The 21939-nt window shown below is 38.4% G+C and overlaps 1 protein-coding gene across 1 annotated transcript in view; it reads left to right on the top strand.

Moving 5' to 3' along the window:
- The window catches only part of LOC138715667 (ras-related protein Rab-32-like), a 30879-nt gene extending 19816 nt beyond the window's left edge, over window positions 1–11063 (top strand). Inside the window, exons 5-6 of the mRNA XM_069848737.1 lie at window positions 9881–9998; window positions 10593–11063. Of these exons, the coding sequence (XP_069704838.1) occupies window positions 9881–9988 (108 nt within the window). The 3' untranslated portion in view covers window positions 9989–9998; window positions 10593–11063. The remainder of the gene's footprint in view (window positions 1–9880; window positions 9999–10592) is intronic.
- The last annotated feature ends 10876 nt before the right edge of the window (window positions 11064–21939 follow it).

Here is a 21939-nt window from a genome sequence, read left to right as displayed (position 1 = left end):
TCACTCCAGATCACGATAGACTTGTAACCAAGACTTTCATGGCTCGAATCCTGCCTGGGAAGGAAACTTTTTTTTTGTTCTTTATTCAAATTTATTCCCAATACTTTTCGATTGCTGGTAAAATTCATGTTATGGGAATAATAACTTAATTAAGTAGTAAAATATCGCTGCAATCGAAAAGTAATGGGAATAAATTTGAATAAGGAACAAAAAAAAGTTTCCTTCCCAGGCAGGATTCGAACCACAAGTCTTAGGGCCGTATTCATAGACATTCTTAGCGCGGGCTTCCGGTGGATGATCAGCGAACTTGTGGGTGGATGTTGTTATTGAGGCCCCACGTTGGAAAGCGCCATTTGAGGGTGGAATGTCGTTATTGAGTTCCCACGTTGGACGCCATTTGAGGGTGAGTGGTTATTGTGACCACACGTTGGGCGCCATTTGAGGGTGGGTGCGTCTCGATGTTGCGTGAGATTCACTCAGGGTAGCCGAGGTACGGTTGTGGTATAGGTTGATGTCGGGAATAATACCAAGCCGGCTACTTAAATAAAAGGCAGCGTAAACTTCAAAACTATAAGTTTATTGTCCTATCCACTTGGTAAACCCTAGAATATGTATTTCCGGCTGACATATAATTCAATCGTTGGTCGCCTTTTGTATCGACTCTATGGCGGCTCTGAATAAGCTCTATCCGATACTACAAACTCAATACTCTGTCCAGTACACTATGACACGAAGCGAAATAGTCCTGTCGACCCCAAACGAAGTAGTTATTCTGCCCTGTATGTAGGGCCGCCGACACGAAGTAAAGTTGTTTCGATGATCTCCGCTCCGAAGCGGAATAGTAGTCGTCGTCACCAAACGAAGTAGTTATTGTGCCCTGTATGTAGGGCCGCCGACACGATGCGAACTCGTTTTTATGATCTCCGCTCCGCGGCGGAATAGTAGTCGTCCTTATCTCCGCTCCCCGTCACCCTTATTTATAAAAACCTATCCTACGCTAAAACTAACTATTCTATTGGTTAAAAACTACGTCACTAACTGGCCTAAAATCTATTCCCTATTGGTCCAAAGTGACCTCATAAGCTGGACCAAGATCTCTTCTTATTGGGCGCGAAATATGTCATCTCTAAATTTAAACTTTGGATTTCCCATAACATCAAATTAGTTTGTATATCTCACAAGAATACCCGTTCTTTGGAAAACCCAAGCTTGGCAGTATCTTTCCCACGGGTCCAGTCTAACTCCGGCTTTATGCTTCATCGAGTCTCTATACGAAAACCCCGCTCAAGGTGGCCCTAAATCTGTCCGATGCTGACAAGTGACGAAACACCTGTGTGGGAAGCTAATTCTAACGAAGTCGCCAGAACATCCCCGCGAATACATGTAATAAAAATATGGAGGTATCACTTCGCTAATAAATCGGTCTCTCCCTCTCCTAATTACTGCTTCAAATGCCCATCTACATAACCATTGGAAATTCCCGAAAGAGTTTCCAATGTTATGAGATGTCCCCGCTTTCTGCCTATAACTAGCCTCATAGTTCCCCCGCGCGATCAGCCGGTAACACATTATTTACAATACAGTGAGATTACAATGTCACTACAAACAATTACAATAAATATTACATATATCTTCACAAGCCTTTCTATGTACACAACTCTCACACAATAAGCACAACAATGTACAATTTATATCCACATTTACATATGTACAATACCATTCATTCACATATTTACATTTATTTATTAATTGATCAATTACACACTCTGCGTGCTTGGTTGTACCAGCCGCCCTGTACAGGTTCACCCAGCTGTACGCGTGAGACTAGCCATCCTACTCTTTCTCATTCCTGCCTCCTAGCCTCTCCTGTTTGAAAGGCCGCAAGAGTTGCTTGTGGTACCTTCCAACAGGTTTACTTTTTCCCCTTTCTACCAATTCGAAAGTATGGTCTCCGTATTTACTCTTAATTTCGTAGGGCCCCTTGTACAGTAGCTCCATGCGTGAGTAACGTCCTCTAAGGGCGGAAGATAACTTCACGTCCCTGAGCAATACCAAATCGCCGGGTGAGGGCTCCCATTTGTGGCGGTATCTTTTGACTTTACCGAGTCTATACTCAGCCTTTTTCCTGATTCGGTCGAAAGCTAGTTTACACAGTAGTTCATCACTAGGAGGCTCACCCTCCTGTATTGCCTGCGGCAAATTCTTTATCATGGGATCGGGATCGATCCCTAACATAAGTTTGATCGGAGCTATTCCGGTCGTTGGATTGATAGAGTGGTTCATGACTCTCTCAATCACCTCACATTGCCTAAACCAGTCCTTATGGTTTCGGTGACACAGAATACGGAGGTACAATGATATATCCCTAAGCGCTCTTTCGCAGGGATTACCGCTGGGAAAGTATGCGGAGCAATTGTATAGTTTCACGCCCGCATCTTCCAGCCTTTTGCAAAACACTTTCGATTTATGTACCGACACATTGTCACTGAGCACCGCTGTTACCGGACCGTAAGTCGGTATGTAATCTCTAACCAGCTTGTCAGCACACAATTTACTAGAGATATTTCTTAAAGGGTAAATCTTTACAAATTTTGTGAAGACATCGTACGTAACAAATATGTACCTGTGTCCGAAGGACGATGTGGGCATTGGACCGTGTTCGTCCACGGCTACAAGTTCATTCTTTTTACCCCTGATAATGACCTGTGGTACATTGTCATACCTTACATTTAGAGGTTTCGCCCTCTGGCAGACCTCGCAACGAGATATTACCCTTCTAACCTTCTTTGACAGTTGCTTAATATAAAATGATTCTGACATAGTTAAAATGATCCTATCACTCCCAGAGTGACACATAGATAGGTGAAAGTTATTTATAAGTTCATTCTCCATACTCGCAGGTATGTATATCTTCCACTTCTGGATATCCCTACCATGCAATTTATACAAGATACCAGAGCGCAATCCATACACTTCGTCTTTCACCTGTGAGATTTCTCTAGCTTTGTCCATTAAGGCCCTTATCGTGGAATCTTCCTGCTGCAAATCTGCAATTTTCCGAAATTTTCCCGTCAGAGCTCCATTCCTCGTGGAATCAATTTTCATCACGGCAATTTCGTACGCGGGGGCGGTGATAGTTTCCGGTAGCCCCGATTTGGAATTCAAACGAGAGAGACAATCACCAAAGATATTGTCTGCCCCCGGAATATGTCTGATCGTCACACCATGAGCCAAAATCTCGTGCACATATCTAGATATTCTAGAGTTCGTCAATTTGCATCTACTCAGAAACGCTAGGCTTACATGGTCAGTAAATATGATTATCTGCCTATTAAAGATATACTGACGGAACTTCTGTAGTGCGAAGTACACAGCAGAAATCTCTAGTTCCGTGATTGATGCGTTGCTTTCGGTACGCGACAGTCCCCTAGAAGCTGTGGCAATCACATGTCGCTTATTATCTTCATCTGTCTGACATAGAATTGCTCCATATCCATATGAAGACGCATCCGTATAAATCTGAAAAGGTAGGCTGTCGTTAGGCCTTTCCAACAGAATTGAGTCGGCAAAAAGCAGTTTCGTTCGATCGAATGCTTCCTGCTCTGCCGACCCCCACCTGAAGGGTGTATCCTTCTTCAACAATGCTCTGAGTGGGGCTACATGCTCAGCATAATTGACGAGAAACCGATTCTGGTATTGTAGGATACCTAGATACCTACGAACCTGTTTCCGGTTCCGCGGCGGCGGGATCCTCGCAATGCTCTGAATTCTCTCTTGGTCCGGTCTAATTCCGTCAGACGAAATTACGTAACCCAGGAAAACTGTCTCAACTTTAAAAAATGCTGTTTTCCCCAGCTTGACTGTCATACCAGCCTCTCTCAATTTAGTAAGTACAAAATCAATATCCCTAATATGCCTATCAACATTATTGCCATATATAAGAAAATCGTCAATGTACTGTGCCAGAAAACCTTTCGTCGAATCACCAAAAATTATGTCAAGTGCTCTTAGTAGCGCAGATCCAGAACTCGCGATGCCAAATGGGCATCGGGTATATTGATAAACTTTCCCGTTATGTAGGAACGCTGTGAATTTTCTCGAGTCCTCGTCCAGCGGAATCTGCCAATACGAACTGGTCAAGTCTAAACTAGTGAATATAGAACAGTCACTGATACGGCCTAACAAAGTGTCCACTGACTCCGTCCTGAAATTATCTTTAACTGAAAACGAGTTAACGTGTCGGGCATCGATCGTTACTCTTAAGCTTCCATTGGGCTTCCTAACCCAGCACAATGCATTTACATAAGGCGAGTCTGATACTTCTATAACTCCGTCTTTTAACATATCATTTATGACTTCGTCTGCCTGATCCCTTAAAGATAGGGGGATGGGTCTACATTTATGCCGAAATTCCTCCATTCCTACCACCTTAATTTTGTGTGTATACACTCTACACAGACCCGGCGCGTCTGAAAAGACATTTAAATGGCTACCTACAACATCCATTAAGCGTTTTCTTTCACTCTCACTCAGGCCGTGTGCCTGGCTAACTTTATCTCTCACTATTTCAAAAGTATCTGTCTTCCTATTGTTATACGCGTCTACCTGCCTAAGATCGCCAAGCGAAATCTCATTACAATACCTGGCCCTACCGCTAATGAGATTACGTCCTATTTGTCTCGCCTGGACTAATTCGCCGATACACAACTCGCATTCTCCGCAGCCTACTTGACACACTCCCCTAGTTACCTCGTTACCTTCCCAAGGATTAACCTCTATAATTACATTCTTACAAATTTTTAGATGCTCTACGAAAAATAACTCTTCCTGTAATTCTATCTCTCCCGCGGTTCTCTCATCTAACTCAGCTCGAGCGTTATTGCTACTGAATGGGACATGGCCTACACTGCCGTTACCTGCCGTAACACCTAGTCTGTTTTCCCTGAAATCTAATAGCGCGTGCCATTCATAAAAGCTTTCTACTCCAATAATGATGTCGGTAGTCCACCTTTGTATCACAAGAAAAATAGCATTTAATTTCACTTCTCCGCACTCTAACTCGAACCATACTTGATATTTTACCTTTTCCTTCTTCTTGCTTAGGGCGCCTGCACAGTACAGTGAACATATGGGTAACGTTTGCAGTTTTATTCCTGAATCCCTAACCTTTTGAAAAAATTCCAAGCTGCATACATTATTTGTGGAGCCCGAGTCCAACAACACACAACACTTTATCCCAAATATTTTAGCATCTATATAAGGCAATACATAAGTCCCATTATTTTCTAACTCTGGGTTAGTAATCTCGCTCTGTCTCTTCACGCTTACCGAGTTGGTGGATTCTTTTGACAGTGGCTTACTGCACTTAGCTACGGAAATCTCCGAACCCTTGAGACTTCTGTCTAGCAGTTTCCCGAGTGCGACGCAGTCGGTTCCACTGCTGCCTCGTCTCTATTTCTACAATTTATAGGCTCCCGGCCCATACTCATTCTGACCGGACTTTGCTGACGTCCGTTCATGTCTCTATTCCTGCTTTGTCCCACGTTACACTGTGTAGGTGGCCTATTGCACCCTTGTGAGGCCATTTCTTGTAGGACGCCTCGCCTATCTCTCTCCTGCTCCTGTCTCCTCCAATCACCTCGATTTTGCGGTCCCCTGCTAAAATTAGGCTGCCAGAATCCCTGTCTGTAATTTCTGTTCCGAAGCCAGTGTGGTTGGGTTCTAAGCCTATTATTTCCATTTTCTTGTCTTCCCGTGTACCATCGTATGTGGTTAACCCTACGCACGGGACCAACACCTCCTCGATCGTTCCTCATCCTGTTATGACTACTCTGGTTATTCCTACTATTATTGTAAGGACCCCCAAAGGACGGGTCAATCCTTCTCTCCCTGTTGGGACTTTTCCCTCCGTTATGGCCATTATAGTACCGACTATATGCATTGTTGGGGCTCCTATCACAACCCCAGCTACTCTGATTTTGGGCTCCTTTCCTTGGGGATGAAAAGGCTGTACTTGCCCCCTTCCCCGCTTTCTGGTCGGTGAGGCTTGAACCCTTTCCTTTGCCCTGTTCATAATCTGCCTGTCCACTACATTCATAGTGCGTGGCGTCCGAACCATCCAGCGCCGTCAATAAATCTATTGTTTCCCCGAAGTCTCGGGGCCCTGCTACGATCAGATTATATCTTATGTTCTCGGGATACTGCGAAATCACAGTTTGGATCAGCTCTGAATCCGGTATTGGCGGATTGAGGCTTTTCCCTTTCTTAACAATTTCAAGAAAATAGTCTATCATGGAGACGCCTCTTCCCGCGTCAAACCTGCTCTGATTAATTTCCTTCCTAATTCTTTGTTGTTGTCTTTGTCCCCAGTATCTCTCCGAAAATTTTTCTCTGAATTCCTCATAAGTGACATTATCCCCTAGGGCCACTAGCGCCCAGTTGAGTGGTCGGCTCTTTAGTCTTTCGTACGACAGTCATTTTTAAGTCATCCGGCACCCCTCTTACTCTAAAGTACGTTTCTAGCTCACTTATGTAGTTATGCGGGTTTGAAAATTCAACCTCATCAAAAATAGGGTAACCAATCTCATTCAAAATGTGAGTGGGGTACTGGGGACGGCCTAAATATGCCTTGTCGTTTACATTTATCAGCTCACTACGCACATCATCCCGTGAGATCTGACATTCCTCACCAACACTATTGTTAACATGTCTTACATTTATGTTGCTACCTGATGCCGGGCTCTCACTTGTGCCCTCTTGTCTAGAAACTGCACGGTCCGAGCTGCTATGTCCGCTTAAATTTGCGGGACTACCCCCATTTAGTACGTCGTTTATTGAGTTTAGTTTACTTCTTAATTCTTCCAAACATTCGTTATCCGCCCTTTCTTTATTCTTTATGGCTCGCTTGAGACCGTCCACTTCCTGATCCATCTCACCTATTTTCTCTTCCACCGAATTCTGAATTTCTCGAACCTTCTCCACTATCGTTTCCTCAACAGCTGATTTTAGGTCGCTATTCTCTCTAGTAGCGCTATCTCTAACTCTAACTTCTAAATCCTTCATACTTTCTGACATCCTGTCCATAGCTATCTTCAATTGGTTCTCCATTCCGATCCCGTTCTCGGCTAATTTCCCCTCTAGCTTCTCTATTTTGTCCTCCATCTTGTTTCCTCTCTCCGCTAATTTTGCAATATGATCTCTAATCTCTCTCGAACTTTCCCCCAATCTATTTTCCATTTGTTTTATTTGTTCTCTACTTTCCCTTGAATTGTTGTCTAATTTATTTTCCATTTGCTTTATTTGTTCTCTACTTTCCCTCGAGTTATTTTCTAATTTAGTTTCCATTTGTTTTATTTGTTCTTTACTTTCCCTCAGAATCTGCTCTCTACTTTCCCTTGAGTTATTCTCTAATTTAGTTTCCATTTGTTTCATTTGTTCTCTACTTTCCCTTGAATTGTTGTCTAATTTATTTTCCATGAATTGTCTCATCTGCTCCCATAACTGTTCTAGCGTCATTTCCCCTTTGCCACTGTCTCTACTCTGTTGCTTTTCCACCGTTCGCTCTCCCTCTATTTCTTGTCCTGCGTTATTCTCGACCTCCTCCCTAATTTCCATAATTTCCTCGTCCTTCCTTTGCTCCATGGTTCCCTTGTTTCTATTTCCTCGTCTTTCTCGTATTTTCCTAACTACTTTACTCCTATGGCTACGTAGTATCATCTATACGCTACTCTGTCATCTATCCGACGCTTGCTTTCCCAATAATAATCTAACTAGGCCTGTATTTGCACTCGACTCACTTCCAACAAATTACGCAATACACTTATTTCACTCTTTCCCCCAAAATATCACACACAAAAAAAATACATATATATACCCAAAATATCATACCAGAAATTGAAACATATACACTTTATAATTATTCCCCCAAAATATCATATACATATACACATATATTCATCTTCTATTCATACTTGCCACCGCCTCTCCGAGTCGCCTTCTCTGGTGGTCCCCGTGTTGTCTTCTCTAGTGTTGTCGTGATGTCGCGATGGCTTGGTTATGTTCCCGCCTTCCAGCGTCGTTCCTCGGCTATGCAGGGCTGAAATGCTCCGTCCGGTCCTCCGCGTTGTTTGGTGCTGTGTTCGCACCCGGGGCCGGTCACTGGAACAGCTGTCTTCCTTCGAGCCCCACGTTGGAAAGCGCCATTTGTGGGTGGAATGTCGTTATTGAAGCCCCACGTTGGAAGCCATTTGAGGGTGAGTGGTTATTGTGACCACACGTTGGGCGCCATTTGAGGGTGGGTGCGTCTCGATGTTGCGTGAGATTCACTCAGGGTAGCCGAGGTACGGTTGTGGTATAGGTTGATGTCGGGAATAATACCAAGCCGGCTACTTAAATAAAAGGCAGCGTAAACTTCAAAACTATAAGTTTATTGTCCTATCCACTTGGTAAACCCTAGAATATGTATTTCCGGCTGACATATAATTCAATCGTTGGTCGCCTTTTGTATCGACTCTATGGCGGCTCTGAATAAGCTCTATCCGATACTACAAACTCAATACTCTGTCCAGTACACTATGACACGAAGCGAAATAGTCCTGTCGACACCAAACGAAGTAGTTATTCTGCCCTGTATGTAGGGCCGCCGACACGAAGTAAAGTTGTTTCGATGATCTCCGCTCCGAAGCGGAATAGTAGTCGTCGTCACCAAACGAAGTAGTTATTGTGCCCTGTATGTAGGGCCGCCGACACGATGCGAACTCGTTTTTATGATCTCCGCTCCGCGGCGGAATAGTAGTCGTCCTTATCTCCGCTCCCCGTCACCCTTATTTATAAAAACCTATCCTACGCTAAAACTAACTATTCTATTGGTTAAAAACTACGTCACTAACTGGCCTAAAATCTATTCCCTATTGGTCCAAAGTGACCTCATAAGCTGGACCAAGATCTCTTCTTATTGGGCGCGAAATATGTCATCTCTAAATTTAAACTTTGGATTTCCCATAACATCAAATTAGTTTGTATATCTCACAAGAATACCCGTTCTTTGGAAAACCCAAGCTTGGCAGTATCTTTCCCACGGGTCCAGTCTAACTCCGGCTTTATGCTTCATCGAGTCTCTATACGAAAACCCCGCTCAAGGTGGCCCTAAATCTGTCCGATGCTGACAAGTGACGAAACACCTGTGTGGGAAGCTAATTCTAACGAAGTCGCCAGAACATCCCCGCGAATACATGTAATAAAAATATGGAGGTATCACTTCGCTAATAAATCGGTCTCTCCCTCTCCTAATTACTGCTTCAAACTAAAGTTTTTCGTATTCATAAACCAGTGTTAGCGATATGATATGAATCCCGTACAAGTAACCAATCGATAGCCGGGGCTAGTTTAGCACGCTTATAGTGTTGGCTAGCGAAATATCTATGAATAGCACCCTTTGTTATCAGTCTATCGTGCTCTGGAGTGAACGAGGCTATGAAATCAGCTACAAATGTCGGTCCGGTTTTTTTGCCACTACTGTACATGTTTCGCCGACATTTACAACGCAGTGACTTGGATATTGTAGTGAATATTTGGTAGACAACTTATACAGGTAAGTTAAAATGCTGTCTAGTAAGACCGGATACTTTTCATGAAACGTTGATGGCAACGTAATAGTGGAAAATAGACGGGGAAACAGGAGTACCCCAAGAAATCTTGTCCACCTATTTGCCCAACACTGATTCCAAAATAAGATATTTCCGTGTGTAGGATAATACGAGTATTTAATAACCTTGAATAGCACATACAATTCCCGAAAGATTGTCAAAATGATTCTTATACACTTTGTATACACTGGAATTATAACTAACATAGTTACAACAATCTTTTTCTTTCTTTACAGATACGAGAAAATTTGTTGGATCCTCGTAATGTGCCAAGAAAAGATCCACAAATAGTTTCTCTTTCCTCACGGCCCAAAACTGACGACAAAGGAAAGTGCTATTGTTAATAGCTTAATGGTATGAGTTGTAAAGGAGCAACATGATTCTGCTACCTACTTAATGAGAAAACAGTGCATTACAACATTTGCAGACTTAATTTTTTTTTCATTTCATACAATATAAACAACGAAATTTCTAGAATTAATTATTACAAGTTCATATTTTAATTAACTTATTAATGAAATCACTAATTTCATCACTAATTAATTTCCACAAGAAGTCTAAAATTTTAGACATAAACTCCTTGTCTCAATTTCTGTTTTGGATATTCCTGTTTATTAATCAACAAAATATCTAGAATATCTGTACTCAAAAAAAAAAACAGTATTATGTTTAATAAAATACGACTTCTTTTGAACGCAAACAAAATTAGCAAAGTTGTTTATGAGAGATAAGTTAAAAATATTGCGCTGTTCATGAAGGTTTACATGTACAGGCTTAGATAGATTTTTATTTACCTTTGTATTTTTTTTAATTTCATGTAGAACAATAGAACATATTAGTTTATCTTCTAATTGCATCAATTAATTTATCCTTCAAAAACTCACATATTAGAATAAAATACATCAGAATGAATTATTTAGGGATTTATGATTTCATTTTTCTCCACAGATCTTAAATTGTCTTCAAAGACATCCGCACTTCTCAGTATTATAAAATCGGTCGGTTAAGAAGGCTAGAATTACAAAAACTAGTTTTGGCCGATCGTACTGCGATTGGAAGGATTTCTTGACTTTTAACCCTAACCTAACCTAACCTAACCAGGAAATGTGCAGCTGCAAATAAATTTTTTTTCTACGATAGTGCGTGAAGTGCAATTTCACGCACTGTTAGCAGTGTGTGAAGTGAGCTTTTTTCAACACCAATGCGTGAAGTGAGCATAGTGTCCGTGAAGTAATAACATCAGTGCTTGAAATGTGCGTGAAGTAATAATTTGAGGCTATCGAAGACAAAACATTGTATGGCAAGAATCGTTTTTCAAAACTACACTCCTATCAAAATACTACAACTTCACAAATTTATATCATAAATTACTATTCTGAAAATGTATTTTATTGTTTAAATAGAGAATATAAATTAGATTCCAACAAAATCTGTCATATTTTCTTTTCACACGTACGTTAATAATTTTTATCCTCTTTGATAACGTAAAGTGAAACATAAAAACATTGAAGCGAGTGTTCTAATGACCAACTTTATCTCACCGAGTGTCGTAAAGTAAAATTTTTATTTGTTATACACATTAATGGTAACATTTTCACAATTCACTTCTTCGCTGTAAAAGAGTTAACAATTGTGTGTATTTACTGATGTCCATGTTTTTTTTTTTTTTTTTTTCAATGAGATCGTAGACCGCAGCATAGTAGAATAATGAGTCCATAGAGAAATTGATATCTCCTCTTCACTATCCATTTAAAAATATTCCAGCATAACCTTTTTAGAAATATTCTCTACCTTTTTTTTTCTTACACCATTGTTCAGACTTCTCATATTCCTCTTCATATCTCTGTCGCAATTTTGTTAGAATTAATAAATCAATAGAACAATTTTCTGCTAATCCAATGTCTTAACAGTATAAATGATCCTTTTAAACATCCGCTTCATATCCCCAAAAAGTTGGATAGTACCTGGTCAAGTATAAGAATGGGGAATACTCATGCCTGCATATTTGTACAGATAAGGCCGCGTAATTATAGTTGTCCACACCTGTGGAGTAACGGTCAGCGCGTCTGGCTGTGAAACCAGGTGGAACGAGTTCGATTCCCGGTCGGGGCAAATTACCTGGTTGAGGTTTTTTCCGGGGTTTTCCCTCAACCCAATACGAGCAAATGCTGGGTAACTTTCGGTGCTGGACCCAGGACTCATTTCACCGGCATTGTCACCTTCATATCATTCAGACGCTAAATAACCTGGATGTTGATACAGCGTCGTAAAATAACCCAATAAAAAATTATAGTTAAAATGAGACCGTGTTTACTTTTAAGCTCACGACTTTTTATTTTTAAGTAATTTCATTATTTGATGGAAATTTTTTTTTATAAAATGGACATTATTTTACTCATGAAAGACAACACTTTTAACCACATCAAACTACAAAATGGTTGCGCAGTCCCAAATCTGCACAACGTGGGAGAGAATATTTAGTCTTTACATGGTTTCATCTCTTCCTACACACCCGAGACGAGTTGAGCTATAGGATTAACGCTCCGAGAAATAGGTGGGGACGAGTTAGACTATTGCATTAACGCACGAAAATTACGTCGGGACGAGTCGGTCGATATGGGACTAGACGAGCTATGCCATTCCACTCAGACTGACGTCAGTCGTGACCTTGGCCGAGACTTAGATCCGAACGGCACACAATCTCTTTCCGGCCGGATGATAATTTGCCCACTTCAATAGGTTATTTATGAAAGGGCCTAAGTCTTGAATATTAAATTGTTAGCAATTAAAGAAAAACTGCTTATAAGCCGAAATTTTGAAATTAAGGCTGAAATAAAATTGTATTATAAATTCTACTAAGCATTAGAGTGTGAAACTTGGTCTCTTCATATCTAAATCGATGTATCTACACCCAAAGAGCAGTTATTACATTACAAACTCATTTTCACAAAATAATGACTTAGGCTCTTTCATAAATAACCCATTCACTTAGTACTTGCAGTGTGTTAAAGAAATAGATGCAAATAAGAGGTCTAATGTGAAGTGCCGCCTCACCAAAAGGCATAGGTATTGTTTAAACACAAAGAATTGAAAAAGATAGGTAGATAGATAGATAGATAGATAGATAGATAGATAGATAGATAGATAGATAGATAGATAGATAGATAGATAGATAGATAGATGGATGGATGGATGGATGGATGGATGGATGGATGGATGGATGGATGGATGGATGGATGGATGGATGGATGGATGGATGGATGGATGGATGGATGGATGGATGGATGGATGGATGGATGGATGGATGGATAAGAGATCGTAGTAAACCAATGTCAGTTGTTTAAGATGATAACTATTGAATGTTCGAAACAATTGACTGATAGTTACGGAATAATGGAATTATTTTCATTCGTCCATCTGTCATACAAGGTATATTACTCTTTCAAGAATTGTAGCATGTCTTTTAAAGTTTTGGGTTTTCAAAAAGTTTTATATTTTTTAACAAGTGTTAAAGTGAACATCAAGAGAATAATTTTCGTTTCAATATCATCACCTCAAATTGTTTGACTAGTTAAAAGTTTAACTAACAGACAAATATTTAAAGTGAATTCTCTTTCATAAAAATTATACTTTAAAATAAAACTAATATAGTAGCTAATGATGCAACTAGTTGTGAAATGTGTATGATTTGCACACGAGATATGAAGGAAAATCTACAAAATTATTGCATTTCTAATAATTTTTTGCCCATTTGTTTAAGATGATGGTATAACAACAATGTAAAAACTGGTTGGTGAACTGTTGCCTAGGATTAGTTTACGAAGAATCAACGACATTCGTTTCATGGTAGCGAACTGCAAACTGAAGTCGACTTCAAATATTACGCGAGACAAAATCTTTCTCAAAATACTCTTCATTTAAGCGTAGATATCAAAGTGTAGAATAAAGTTTTTTTTTTTTTTTTTAAGTAACGAAACTGAATGATTTGCTGCTTATATGTACATAAAAAGTTTGTAAGCAAACTATTAATACAATAAATAACAACCACGTATCTCCATGGAGAGGGGAACGCATGCGCAGTGTGCATTACCTCTGGGATTACTCTCATACACTGACGCTCAAAGATATCTGACCCTACTAATCGACAGTGATTGATAATTTGTTGGTGTAAGTGACGATTCTTTAGTTACTTATTACTTCCATGAATAAATGGCGAAGATAATAATCATTATCGCCGATCGTACATAAATATAGCTGCATAATAGAATTCAACATTTCATCCTCCACTGCTGATTATAAAATAACACTGAATTTAGCTGGAAACCGCTGATATTGTCAATTATGAGAATAACTTCTGCTTAATCTACATCATCATTTTCCCCGACCAACGAGTATATAACTCGTTCCCGACACTCTTTAACCGTCCCAATAATGGTGTCACCTATTGAGAATTAGCGGAACTATTTCAAAGCTTGTCAATTTGTTATATCTTTACTGTCAGTACATTCCTACTATGTCCCGTATCCAGTACATTTGTTTAACGAGCCCATCAGAAGTCAAAACTATTATTAAACGCCTTAAACCTAAAAAGGCACCAGGTCCTGATAAAATTAATAACATGGAACTTAAAAACATACCTAGAAAGGCACTTACGTATATTACCAAGCTTTTCAATCAGTGTATAGCTCATCGATATTTTCCAGATGCTTGGAAACTTGTATATATTACTGCCATTTCCAAACAAAAGAAAAATCCAAAGGTTTCAGCAAATCGCAGACCAATAAGTTTGATTAATGACCTTGGCAAAGTATTTGAACGAATTCTTTTGACCAGACTTCTACAAAGTGTACCAAACCTTATTCCACCTTATCAGGCTGCATATCAACAAGGTCTCTCTACAACACACCAACTGCTGCGACTTGTTGAACAAACAACTATCGGTTTCAACAACAGAGCTACTACCGTAGCAATATTTCTCGACGTCGAAAGTGCATTTGACTCTGTGTGGCATACTGGTATAATTTATAAATTAATCCAATCAGAGGTTCCTGATGCACTGATTCATATAATTTCTGATTTTCTTCGGAACAGACGTTTCTGTCTTAAAGAAAACTGTTATTATCAAGAAAAAAGAAAATTCTAGGATGAGTTCCGCAAGGCTCAGTACTGGGCCCTTACTTATATTGTGCATATACTTCAGATCTTCCAGAAACTGACGTCACCAGGTTAGCCTTATATGCAGATGATACACTAGCATACACTACACATCGTAATGCCGATCTAGCCATAGGTCGACTTCAACGGTATGTCCACCTTATAGAAGAATGGTTCCAACATTGGTGCTTACTTGTAAATACAATGAAGAGTCAAGTTATAGCCTTCAGTAGAACTCGAAGTGTACCACAAACTAAACTAACACTGTACGGTACTGCTCTTGAATTTCAGGATTCTGTTAAGTATCTTGGAATCCATTTGGATAGTCGTCTGTTATGGCATACCAACACTGCTCAAATACACGAGCAAAAACAATAGCAAGAATGGTACAAACTATATCCCCTTCTAAAAACATGTGCATTGTCAACATCTAAAAAAGTGACAATTTATAAATTGATGATTAGATCAGTGCTTTTGTATGGTTCAACAGTATGGGGATATGCATCTAAGACAACGTTAAATCCCATTCGAGTAGTACAAAATAAAGTGTTACGTGTAATTCTTAACAGCGGGTGGTACACAAGAAACGAACAGATACATCAAGATCTAAACGTGGAAAGTATCCCACTTTTCATTAGGAGATTCGCTGAAACATTTTATAAGCAGGCACATTCCCACCAAAATGTGTACATATCAAAACTAGGAACTTATAACCCTCAGTACTACACAAGACATCGTACACCTTTATTCCTATTCTCATAGTTATCTGTCAAATTTGTTTTCACGCTATTCATCCTGGTTATGACGGGAGTGCAGCATCATAAAAGAACTACCTCTCAGCAATAAGCAAAAAGTAATTAGGAACAGTCGTGAGATCACCCAAATGATTTCGATACTGTATCCAAAAAGGTGACGAATTAAAAAAAAAGTTATATCTTTGGTTCTGGCTTATCCCATGGTTAGAAAGTTCTCTTACACGATCGTAGGTCAGATGTCTTTGAACGTCAGTGTTTTTATTTTATTGGGTTATTTTACGACGCTTTATCAACATCTAGGTTATTTAGCGTCTGAATGAAATGAAGGTGATAATGCCAGTGAAATGTTTTTATTATGCCTAGACATATAAGATCAACGACTAAACTAGCGCTGAGGTAGTTCCCTTTGTACTCTGCATATACACCTTGCATACACGAATCTGTGACAGGTTAGGTTTGATTAGATTAGGCTTTGTTATGCCTTGCATATACGGTCAACTGCATCTCCACAAAAAATCAAATTCAACGATTTTCACGTCCGAAATCGCCGAAACTACTTCAGCGCTAGTTTCACTATCTTATTATAAATGATGTAGTGATTAAACGATTTAAATAGTAACACCATTAGTTATCAGTACTCTATCTTGTGTAAAATCCTGTCTGAACAACTGTTTTGTTTTGTAATTATTTTTCAAAGTTTTTCCGAATACTTATACTCCGTTAATTTTTATTCTATGACTCATTATTATAATGTTAATGCACGACTTAAAATAATTTATTTATTATATACAATAAAAAGGATCAATTTTTAAAACGATTAGGATAATCACATAACCTCAATTTCTCCATACCCAACTACATTTAAAAATGAACTGATTCAATATCTACAATATAACCTCTTAATACATGAGGTTAAATTTGGATATGTTACTGTTCAGTTAGGTATTTATTTGTTAATGGTACATGTATATAATTTATTTGTTGGATTTTCCCATATAAATCACTGATGTGTGGCGTGTATAGAGAAATCGTTTTCACATTTCACTGCTCTTCAATATTTCCTGTTAATTTTTATCGGTGTGACACAATATCGGTGTAATTCATGCACATTGTGCTTACTTATCTATATAAAAATATCGGTGTGACAAAATCACCGATAAAAGTCACAGATATTTAATTGTCACAGTCACAGTTGTCACAGATACTTGAAAATATCGTTTAAGCTCATCTCTACTCCGATATGAACACTTGATTCTTTGATAATACCAAAGCGTCGCTAGGTCGTTTCTTTTATCGTTTATCGTTGCTCCATCATGTACGTACCCTAAACCGAAAGTGAGATGAAAATGAATAGTCTAGTTTTTCATATAACAAAAAAATAATTTATAATAAATGATTAATAATATTATTATTGCTCGAGTAAATATGGCTTCAGTCCCGCGGCGTGACGTCATGGTCTAAGGGTACGTATACGTTGGAGCAACGATAAACTATAAGAGAAATGATCTAGCGACGCTTTGGTATTATCAAAGAATCAAGTATTCATATCGGAGCAACGAGAACGCGGGAAGCGAACATTTTGGTTTATCAGTAGACGATATTCTATGCATCCACTTAATGAGAGAAGATATTTAGAAAGTATCAGTTGCCAAGGTTAATATAACTTAAATACGTACAAAATTAAACCCGTTTCTCAGCCCAAAGATAGTATAAATTCGTTGTGTTGTGATTGGTTATTGTGATCACATAACGTAGGACGAATAAATACACAACTGATCAATTTGTCAATATCTACAATAATTAATTTAATAAGCCGAAATAATAATAAATCGATTAATATTCGGATATATTGATAATCACCGGTATTTATACAGATTAATATTATCTTAATCAGAGATCATATGAACGACAAGAGCGAAGAAAATGGAACTTTGCTTTTTCGTCGCTTTTATCGTGTATCTTCGCTTTTATCGTTACTCCAATACGCACACCTCAATAACAATACATGCTTCAATTCTCTCTGATATAGCATCGCTGCTTCTTTTATCGTTTATCGTCGCTCCAGCTTTGGTATTATCAAAGAATCAAGTGTTCATATCGGAGCAACGAGGTCGCGGGAAGCGAACATTTTGTTTTATCAGTAGAAGATATTCTATGCATCCACTTAATGAAAGAAGATATATAGGAAATATCAGCTGCTAAGTTCAAGGTTAATGTAACCTAAATACGTACAAAATTCAACCCGTTTCTCATCCCGAAGACAGTATAAATTCGTTGTGTTGTGATTGGTTCTTGTGATCGCATAACATATGACGAATAAGTACACAACTGATCAATTTGTCTATATCTACAATAATTAATTTAATAGGACGAAATAATAATAAATCGATTAATATTCGGATATATTGATAACCACCGGTATTTATACAGGTTAATATTATCTTAATCAGAGATCATATGAACGATAAGAGCGAAGAAAATGGAACTTTGGTTTTTTGTCGCTTTTATCGTTACTCCAATATGTACACCTCAATGACAATGCATGCTTCAATTCTCTCTGATATAGCATCGCTGCTTCTTTTATCGTTTATCGTCGCTCCAAAGTGTATGTACCCTTAGGCATCCTGCCTAGGACTCGCGTTACGGAATGTGCGCTGGTTCGAGTCCTCATGGGGTAAGAAATTTTCTCATGAAATTTCGGCCTGTGTATGAGACCGGTGTCTATCCAACTTCGTGATGCACTTGGGGAGCTACGATAGGTAGCGAAATGCGGTTGCGAATGCCAGCTATAACGGCTGGGGGGATCATCTGCTAACCACACGATACCTCCATTCTGGTTGGATGATCGTTCACATCTGCTTCGGCATGTGGGCGTGAGGCCAGCAGCTGGCTGGTCGGTCTAGGCCCTTCACGGGCCGTAGCGCCACATATTACTTTAAATATGGCTTCATTACACTGGTGTTTAAAGAGCCCTATTATTATTATTATTATTATTATTATTATTATTATTATTATTATTATTATTATTATTATTATTATGGGCCGGGTATATTTAAACACCAGTATAATGAACCCATGGTGATACGAGCAAATTATGAATTACTATCGATTAGTAATTAATAATTTGTTCGGCTGCATTTGACTCTGTGTGGCATACTGGTATAATTTATAAATTAATCCAATCAGAGGTTCCTGATGCACTGATTCATATTATTGCTGATTTTCTTCGGAACAGACGTTTCTGTGTTAAGGAAGACGGCTGTTTATCAAGACAAAAGAAAATTCAAGGAGGAGTTCCTCAAGGCTCAGTACTGGGCCCTTACTTATATTGTGCATATACTTCAGATCTTCCAGAAACTGACGTCACCAGGTTAGCCTTATATGCAGATGATACACTAGCATACACTACACATCGTAATGCCGATCTAGCCATTGGTCGACTTCAATGGCATGTCCACCTTACAGAAGAATGGTTCCAACATTGGCGCTTAATTGTAAATACAATGAAGAGTCAAGTCATAGCCTTCAGTAGAACTCGAAGTGTACCACAAACTAAACTCACACTGTATGGTACTGCCCTTGAATTTCAGGATTCTGTTAAGTATCTTGGAATCCATTTGGATAGTCGTCTGTTATGGCATACCAACATTGCAAATATACGAGCAAAAACAATAGCAAGAATGGTACAACTGTATCCCCTTTTAAAAACTCGTGCTTGTCAACATCTAAAAAAGTAACAATTTATAAATTGATGATTAGATCAGTGCTTTTGTATGGTTCTACAGTATGGGGATACGCACCTAAGACAACATTAGATCCCATTCGAGTTGTACAAAATAAAGTATTACGTGTAATTCATAACAGCGGGTGGTACACAAGAAACGAAGAGATACATCAAGATCTAAAAGTGGAAAGTATCCCAGTTATCATTAGGAGATTCGCTGAAACAATTTATAAACAGGCACATTCCCACCAAAATGTGTATGTATCAAAACTATGAACTTATAACCCTCAGTACTACACAAGACATCGCACACCTTTGTTCCTCTTCTCATAGTTATCTGTCAAATTTGTTTTCACGCTGTTCGTCCTGGTTATGACGGGAGTGCAGCATCATAAATGAACCAACTCTCAGCAATAAGTAAAAGTAATTAGGAACAGTCGGGAGATCACCCAAGATTTCGATACTGTATCCAAAACTTGACGAATTAAAAAAAAAAATTTGTTCGTGTAAGTACGGCTTCATTAGTTACTACTTCTACGAATAGATGGAACACATGATCCCACATGCCCAAAATTCGCCCTCGGGTGATTTCGTAGTATAACCACAGTGTACTATATACAGTCGCGAAGCTCAATATGTAGTAAAAATGCAAACATGGGTAGTTGCCCACCACTAGGATCGCTACTATCGCCTCATCATCGCAGATCTCTCGCCTAGCAGATGACAAACACTTTCGTTGTCGTGTTCTTTTGGAAAAATTAACACCTTCCTTCCATTATTGAAATATTAAATGCATAAAGTTAATTTATTATTTTAATGAAGTATATTAAATTCCACCATAAACTCGAAGATACCTGCAACAAATAAGTTAATATAATTTTTGTTTGTGCAAAACGAACTGAAATTTACTATAATAGCTTCACTCATTCAAGATTATAGCGATAGTTAACTATGAAACCAATAAATATTAATTTTCATTTCCCTTTAAAACAATAATAATGAAAATATGAATTAATGGAGTAACTTACGTGTACCGGTACTTGTGTGTAAGCTTACGTAGTTAACAAAGTGGGATGAGGTTAAGCAATAATAATCACACCAGAATTGGAAATAAAACGTGATCAATGAATTTTATTGTAACGGACTTTTTCTACGGCTCTAGATAACCAACAAATAAAAATAACAACAAAATTAACAGCTATAATTAAAAACATGTCCTTTGAAAAAAAAAAGTAGGCCTAAGCAATAATAACCCCACCAGAATTGAAAATAAAACGTGATCAATAAATTTCATTAAAACAAACTTAATTTTTCTACGTCTTTAGTAAAATAACACATAAAAATAATAACAAAATTAATAGCTACAATTAAAAATATATCCTCTGAAAAAAAAAAAAGTAGACCTAACCTTTATTCCTCTGGAAATTTAGCAGCCTAAGTGACAGAACTTTAATCGGTATCTAATGTCCTTTCGGTTAGACTGAAACATTTCATTGTGAAATTTAAGGATATAATGTATTCTAACAGTCACAAAGAACTTCAAAATTAAGAGTTTTGTTTCTGCACAGCATTCTTGTGGAAACCTAGGAACCTTTCTGAATCTTTCGGAAATCGGAAAAAGGATAACTCTGGCCTCTTTCTCTTACTGTTGCTACAATTTATAGCACTACAAACGTCTCCTCCTTGTCCCATATTATTATTCAAATTATTATATTTTAGCCACTAACATTTTCATTACAACCAATAACGAACATTTCACAAGCATCAATGTGAAATACGCAACGAGCTAGCACTCGATAGAAATACGACACAGTCCAAAGTCGACCATGGACAGTCTATTGTTTCTAGTTGCTAACCACTTGGAGCGCTTTATCACGAGATTTGCAAAAAATACACCCCAAGCTTCGCGACTGTATATAGTAGACTGTGGTATAACTAGAGTCTATAACGACAGGTAGAACAATGAAAATACATAAGGCATATTGCACTTTTTGAAACGCCCCAAACTTTTTTCAGTAGTTATCCTGTTTATACTACCTATATGGTACATATTATGATAATTGGAGAGTTTTGTTGTTATGAATAAGTACAATGCATTTTCATGCTATTGCTACCACTCTGTTATTTTATGATTGTAAGTACTTTAGAGATGCTGAAATATATTATTTAAAGACTGGGTTCTAATTATTTAATTGCTTTAGGGATAAATATGGATTTCAGAGGTTAGAGGTTAGCCAGCGTATAGATAATAACAATAATAATAATAATAATAATAATAATAATAATAATAATAATAATAATAATAATAATAATAATACAGTATGGACACTTCGCGTCGGTACCTTTGATGTAGCAGGACTGATTTCAATGACCTTCAAACCAGTTTGAGTGTGAGATTCTGCTTTTTCCCAGGAGTTGGCACTGACATCACACCAGCTAGCAGTCGACACAGCGGAAATATAACACATACAATTTAATACATCTAGGTACATTATGTACTCAAATAAAATAAATTGGACCGATGAAATAATAAATCCGTCATTAACTGTAATGTCTAGAGTCTAGAGTTCCTTTATAATGAGAGTTGAGACGTTGACTCTAACAAGAATTAAAATATGTAATGATTTGATAGCGCTGAAAATGGAAAAACAAAACTCCTATG

This window comes from Periplaneta americana, chromosome 15, assembly GCF_040183065.1.
Source record: "Periplaneta americana isolate PAMFEO1 chromosome 15, P.americana_PAMFEO1_priV1, whole genome shotgun sequence".
Taxonomy (NCBI): Eukaryota; Metazoa; Arthropoda; class Insecta; order Blattodea; family Blattidae; genus Periplaneta; species Periplaneta americana.
Note: the sequence above shows the minus strand (reverse complement) of the source record. Positions and strands in the feature narration are given on the sequence as shown.